The sequence below is a fragment of the Silene latifolia genome, chromosome 10 (assembly GCF_048544455.1).
Source record: "Silene latifolia isolate original U9 population chromosome 10, ASM4854445v1, whole genome shotgun sequence".
NCBI classification, from domain to species: domain Eukaryota; kingdom Viridiplantae; phylum Streptophyta; class Magnoliopsida; order Caryophyllales; family Caryophyllaceae; genus Silene; species Silene latifolia.
Genome location: NC_133535.1, coordinates 126000885 through 126008476, shown reverse-complemented (window position 1 = coordinate 126008476; position 7592 = coordinate 126000885). Strand labels below are relative to the sequence as shown.

Below are 7592 nucleotides of genomic sequence, written 5' to 3'. Positions count from 1 at the left end.
CCTGTGGCTATGGTTAGGTTAGCAAGTCCTACTACTTTTCGTCGTGTACTGTCATATGCACGCACACCTTGATTGGTAGGGGTCCAATCCGACTCTTTCATGCCTAGCTTGTATGCCGTTTTGAGGGGTATGACGTTGACCGCGGAGCCATCATCCACCAAGGTCATTGGCACATTCTTCTTTAGATAAATGACAGTGATATATAGAGCAAGGTTGTGACTAGCGCCAAAGGGTGGCAAATCTTCGTCCGAGAAAGTAATAGGATTACTTAGCTTCGGTGATTCTTGGAAGACCAAGTTGACTACATCTTCAAGAGTGGAGTTATGTGCCACATTTAGCTTGGCTAGAGCTTGCAATAAAGCTTGGCGATGTGGGAATGAGCTTGCTATTAATTGCCAGACTGAAAGATCAGCCTTTGTTTTCTGTAATTGCTTGAGCAAATGATCAGTGGAGTCATCTTCGTTGTCATTTGGTGTGATGACGTTGGTTGGACCATTTTGAGTAGTGTTTTGATATGGACGACCCGAACGAGTTAGGTGGCCCACATCTTGGTCTTCACCATTTTGGACTATTTCCTTGACTAGGGAGTTTTCAATGAGATACTCGTCCTCATCATCATCGGCCCAAACCCCATTGATTGCAGCTAGTTCCCTCATTCTCATGATATCATCTTCTAGTCGTATGATTTGATCGACTAGTTTATCAACCACGGTGATTATTTCTTGCATAGTGGCATTTTGAGAGAAGATTAGTGGCACATGTTCTTCGGGTATTGCGTTGGGATTGCGTAAAGTTGTTACCATGTTTTCTAGTTCCCAAACTTGTCTATCCACACTTCTTGCCCATGTGATGAAGTCGGAAATGGTAGGGGAGATAGTAGAGTAGAGCCCTTCATTCTCAATTGCATGAATTTCATTTTCGATGGGAGAAATGAGGTGTGAGCAATCTAAGGTAGATTCATCACTTGTGATCACTAGAACTCCAAGAGAATTCTGAGTGTTGTTGGGCTTACCTCCCGGTGGTATTGGCAATCGACCATCTTCAATCATGTCTTGAAGCACGTTTTTCAACTTGTAGCATTTTTCTGTGTCATGCCCTTTGCCCCTATGGTATTCACAGTACGAATTCTCGTCCCAAAACTTGGACTTCCTCTCGGGTTCGGGAGTAGGTCCAATGGGTTGGAGTTTACCTTGTTTCATTAACCTTTTCAGAGCGTTGGAGTAAGTGTCCCCAAGGTTTGTGAATTTCCTTGGTGGGGTAGTTTTCTTGGATGGCTCGAGAAGGTTAACTTCATCGGTCTTGCTAGTAGAGCCGTATGAACGACTTGTGGACCCTTGATATCCTCGACCTGCCGTTTTGGACAAGAGTCCTTTACGGATGTCATCTTCAATCCTTGTTCCTAGTACGGTCAAGTCCTTGAAAGTCTTGATGTTTTGGTATCTCAAATGATTGGCATAGATGGGCTTGAGATTATCCACAAACTTTTCCACAAGAGTAGCCTCATCCGGGCGTTCAACTAGTTGAGTGCTAGTCTTCCTCCACCTACTTAGGAAGTCGGTGAATCCTTCTTTGTCATTTTGGGTAAGAACCTCTAGAGTACGCATGTTGACTTGGATCTCGGCAGTATCCGCATATTGCTTAGAGAACTCGATTGCGGCATCTTCCCAAGTAGCGACCTTCTTGTGATCTAAAGAGTAGAACCATTGTCTCGGGATGGTGTCAAGAGATGAAGGAAAGATCCTTAAGAACATCTCGGGTTTGATGCCTTTGATAGACATGTAATCCTTGAAGGCACGGATGTGGTTCAAAGGGTTCTCGTGTCCCTTGAACTTAGGGATATCCGTCATACTAAAGTTAGTTGGCAATTTGGAATTGACGGCCTCATACTTGCGATTGTTCTCCCTATAAATGTCATCACCCTTAAGGTACATCAATTGCTCCTCCAGGTATTGGAGTCTTTTCTCAGCTACAGTCATCCCTATGGGAGGATTCTCATCCCTAGATTCATCATCGGAGTTACGTAGTACTTCATTTTCAAGAGGAGGCAACCTTCCCTCTACGGCATAGATACGGCCTTCGATGAGCTCAAGGCGGTCATAGGTTTGTTCTTGGGTAGCTTGCATTTGGGCTAGCGCGGCTAGGATTCGATCATTACCATTTTGAAGTTGGTTGAAGTTCGTTTCATCGCTTGATCCGGGCATCTTGAAAACTGGATAAGAGATCGGCGACGAATCAAAACACGATCGACCATTCTAACACACTTGCTAAAAGAAGAAATGTTTTGACTCGTGAAGTGGGTGTGTGCCACTTGTGTTGAGTGAGTTTTGAAGAAAGACAAGGTCTTTGAAAATGTGTGTCCTAGTCAACTATAGTGTAGTTGTAGGAGTGGACTCGAAGTGAGGTTTTGAAATGGGCTTGTGGCCCGAATTTTTGACACGACAAACGGACAGAGTTTTGACCGGATTTTGCGCTAATTAAAGGCCTCTTTTTCGAAAATTCTTGATTAAAAAAGGGTTTTGATTTTTTGAGAAATCGTCATGGTTTTGTTTAGAAATGGTGATCACGTAAGGTATACATATTTATACAAGCATTATAACGGGATGCTGAGTGCATTTAAAAGGGGTTTGGTTTAAAGGGTGGGTTGCCATACCGAACCATCAAACCCGAAGTCTGTGGAGAGGCTCGTACCAAACAAGAGTAAGGCCGATTCCTAGTCCATTTCCTCAAGTAGTGAAGGCCCTTGATACAAACAAGAGTAAGCATCATGGTACGGATGACGTCAATCGCTATCCATCTTTAGGCCCAAATAAGAATTAGGACCGTTTAGACGGGACGATTGGTCGAATGGGTTGGGTTGGGCCTAGGAAGGCCGAATAAAACGGTCTAGGAAGACCGAGTTATGAAAACCGACAATTGTCTTGTACAAATTATTCCCTAACCTTGTTCAAGTTTCACCCTTGCTACACGTAAGTGTATTATCCCTAGCGGAGTCGCCAAAGCGTGGACGACGGGCCGCCACGGGGCGCTTGGGTTGGAAAAGAGAAACAAGCGTTTGCATTTTTGTTGGAGTCGCCACCAATTTTTATGGGAAATTGGAACCGTTCGAATACCTTGTGCCATGTCAAGACACAAAGTAAAGACATGAACACTAAGCAATCGTTACCCTCAGCATTCTATGTCTAGAATGACTCTCGCGGATGCCAATGAACACGGGTGCTCACGGAGATCTGGAGTAAGGGGTGAGGGTACGTATTAAGAAGCTCTTTTGATCGAACACCTAATCCCGCCCGCCTCGATAGCGGCCTCTACTAATGATTAGGGAAGTCATCCGTACTTGATATATCGTCGGTTATATGCATGCAATGCAACATCCAAGTTTTGATCCTAGCATGTGAGGATTAACTAAGTCGGTTGACACGTAATCAGCAAACAATTGGGTCGAAGTGGGATTTAATGCTCATTTACATGTGAAAACATACAAATGATAAAAGGAATACAATAAATACAAATTACAATGATGAAAATTACAATAATTACAACGGAATAGGCGATTTACGTCGAAAATACCTTTAAAACGGATAATTTGAGAAAAGAGGAATAAAAGGAAGAAATAAATTAACGAACATGAATTAGCGTGATATTACGGTTAATAGTTAGTTAATATGTAAACTAATTAAACTAGGTCGGGCAGAAACGGAGTTCAGGGACAGAATTCAGCCAGGAACAGGCGCAGCAGAGCTGCGTCCTTTGGAATAGGCGCAGCAGATGCTGCGTCTGTTCCGTGGCTCAGTTCTGGCCGTGAAGCCGTAATTGCAGGCCGTTAATGTCAATTGGTGATTTTAATGATGGATTAAAATTATTTACTCGGATGAAAGTGATTAGCATGTTATTTAACATATGAATGGGTCGGGAAAGCAATAAAACATGAATAAGACGGAATTGAACGCATTAATTACAAGATGGAATAATGACAGAAGTGAAAAATATTAATGAGTCCAACAAATTAAATCAATTAATTTAGATACGGGGGATTAATGACGAATATATGATAGATATGAATAAACAGATGAAAACTATATCAAAGACGAATTCCAGAAACTCAATACGAACAAATTGAATCTCCATAACCCGGAATTGAATTTAATGACGAAAACCCGCAAATATTGGATTATTAGGGATTTAAGTCGGATTTGTGACGAATTAAACATGTTAATGATGAATAATAATATACATGTGAATTATATACTATTGTGACGAAGTATTAAAGAATAAACGAAACAAATAAAAGGATTTTGACGAATAACAGAGGACGAACGAAGAAGAAAGGAAGCAGGAACTGCGGCAGCCTCACGAAGAGGCGCAACAGTTGCTGCATCCTTTCTCGACGGTTATCTACTGGAAATCCGTAAAAAAGAGGTTTTTAAACATGGTTTTAGAAATCGGTTTTAATGGTATTTTCGACGTAAATCTTACAATTGACGGTGCAAAAAGTAAAATACAATAAATAAATAAGGATTATACACCCTCAGACTTACATGTTGACGAAACGAGAAGGACTAAGATATCGATTAGTAATGCTCGACGCGAATGCAAAGAAAGTGCCCTCGTAAGAGGAAAACGATTAATTAATTAAGTTGATTATTGTGTAGTTGGTCAAATTGGTCGGTCATGCAAACGGGGAGGCTGGTACTCAGAAAGATCCGAGCTTACGTGGTCGAAAGTTCAAGCACGTAGGCGCCAAAATGTAAGAACAAAGTCTAGAATGCAAAGGGAGAAGAGAAGGGCGGACACTCGCGTGAGAAATATGAGGAGCGAAGGCTCCTATTTATACTAATCACGTGAAGGAATTAGGGTTTCGGAGACTCTTTGGAAGTGAATCTCGGAAAGATATGAAAAAGATACGAGAAACATGCAGAAAAGGGCCTGGGAAGAGGCGCAGCAGCCACTGCGTCTCTTGGAAGTGGCGCAGCACCTGCTGCGTCTGTTCCCAAGAGGTTTCCTCCTGCAGAAGAAAGATCTCCGTGTTTGAGTTATGGTAGGACGGAAATAATTCGATTTTCCTTAATATCTTATGTGAATATTACGGGAAATTACTTACTAAAAGATAAAATTTATGAAATATGGAATAGAAATATCCGGAACATTCCAAAACATTCTGACTCGGGATTTAACGGTTATCAGAAAATGGAGACGGTTTTAGGCCCGGACTCCGAATGTACTCTAATTACTGTCAAAACGACCGTATCGGGACGTAGATGACAACTAAGAGGTAGACATTAATATTTGAGCAATCACTTGACGATAATCTTACGAATTGTCACAAATCGTTCCGCGTATCAAACATGCGGCCCAATCATGACCGGGTGGTTTGCGGGAGGTGCAGAAATGAGGTGTCTACAATGCCCCACATCATGAATGGCCATGGAGAGATAATCGGGTGCATTGGTTCTGCTGGCTGGTGGATTGCTGGAGCCGCCTTTTGACATGACTCACATCGTTTGGCATGATTAACGGCATCTGCGCGCATGGTGGGCCAGAAGTACCCTGTCTCAATATTTTGTTTGATAGACTTCGTCCTCCAGCATGGTTCCCGCATTCCCCGCCGTGTACATCCTGCAGCACTGTTTCTGCTTCCTCTTTGCTCAAGCATCTGAGGCATGGTCCTGCCAATGACTTTCTAAAGAGAATGTTATCAATCATGATATACCTGGAAGCTTTTATCCTGAAACTCTGTGCTTCCTTTCTGTCTTCAGGGAGTGTCCCATCCCTTAGCCAATTTAGGTATGGGACCCTCCAATCTGCATCCTGTTGTCCTACTGTGGAAACCAGCGTCCTGGCTCCCTGCGTATACTGCATGCGTACATCCTCTTTCACCGGATTGTGATCTGGCTCCTTCTGGATTGCCGGGGTCAACACATGGGTGATAGGTATGTTTGATAGTTCTGTGGGCTGGAAGGTTGCCCCCAACGTTGCCAGGGCGTCTGCTTCCACGTTCTGATCCCGTGGCACCTGAGTTATCTTGAATGTTCTAAACTTTGACTTTTGCATTGTGGCTATCTTCAAGTAGGCTATCATTTTTTAATCACGCGCCACATATTCGTTGTTTACATGATTTACCACAAGTAGGGCTTCATACTCGGCTTCGTTGTTGGTTGCCTTGAACTCACACCTAATAGCTTGTACTACCAGATCACCCTTGGGTGATCGAAGGATCAAACCCACACCGGCTCCTCTTGCATTTGAGGCTCCGTCGATGTATAGGGTCCATATCTCGCTATCCTGACTCCCCATCATTGTCAGCATTCCTTCTTCTGCCTCCCCACGGGTAGCAGGGCAGAAGTCAGAGACAAAATCTGCTAGGGCTTGGGATTTTATCACCGTTCTAGGTTCGAATTGCAAGTCATACCCACTAAGATGTACTGACCATTTAGTCATTCTGCCCGAAATTTCAGGCTTCCTCATAATAGTCTTTAGCGGGTAGTTAGTTATTACATGGATGGTGTGAGATTCAAAGTACGGCCGCAGTTTATAAGAAGCAGTAACCAAAGCCAATGCTAGTTTCTCAAAGGAAGTGTACCTGGTCTCTGCAGGAAGCAGAAACTTGCTAATGTAATACACGGGGTGCTGCACTCCTTCTTGTTCTTTGACCAAGACGCACTTACTGACCGCTTCCGTGGTAGCCGAGTACGGGAATAGTGGCGCCCCTTGCTCCGGCTTTGCGAGTAACGGTGGCGTGCTTAGGTAGCTTTTGAGTTCTGCGAATGCTTTTTCATGTTCCTTAGTCCACTCAAATTTCTGACTCTTCCTCAATATATTATAGAACAGCTTACACCTGTCTGAAGCCCTTGATATGAACCTGTTTAGGGCCGCCACCTTCCCTGCCAGCCTTTGCACATCCTTTGGTTTTTAGGGTGATTCCAGCTGGAGTATTGCTTTTATCTGTTCCTTGCTTGCTTCAATTCCCCTCTGGGTCACCATATACCCTAAGAATTTTCCTGAAGATACCCCAAACGAGCACTTGGACGGATTAAGTTTTATTTTAAACTCCCTTAACGCCTGGAAGGTGTCTGCCAAGTGCTCCATGTGCATTTCTGGTTTTTTGGACTTCACCACCATGTCGTCTATGTATACTTCCATGGTCTTTCCTATTTGCTGCTTGAACATTTTATTTACCAACCGTTGGTATGTGGACCCGGTGTTCTTTAGGCCAAAGGGCATGACCTTGTAACAATATATACCTCTTTCCGACATGAATGTTGTTTTCTCCTGATCTTGTGGATGCATCTTAATCTGATTATAGCCGCTCCAGGCGTCGAGGAAAGTGAGTACCTCGTGTCCCGCAGTAGCGTCCACCATTGCATCGATATGTGGCAGTGGAAAGGGGTCTTTGGGACAAGCTTTATTTAAATCTGTGAAGTCTACACACACCCTCCATTTGCCGTTCTTCTTGGGCACCAATACCACATTAGAGAGCCATTCAGGGTAGCTAACTTCCCTAATTTTACCTGCTACCAAGAGACTGTCTACTTCTTTGTTAATGACCTCATTTCGTTCTGCCGCAAATTTTCTTCTCTTCTGCTGTACCGGGGTGC

At 43.5% G+C, this 7592-nt stretch overlaps 1 protein-coding gene across 1 annotated transcript; it reads right to left on the bottom strand.

Moving 5' to 3' along the window:
- Positions 1–5409: 5409 nt before the first annotated feature.
- Positions 5410–6075, bottom strand: LOC141608174 (uncharacterized). The gene has a single exon (XM_074427537.1). The coding sequence runs from the start codon at positions 6073–6075 to the stop codon at positions 5410–5412; it is 666 nt and encodes a 221-aa protein (XP_074283638.1).
- Between the last annotated feature and the right edge of the window lie 1517 nt (positions 6076–7592).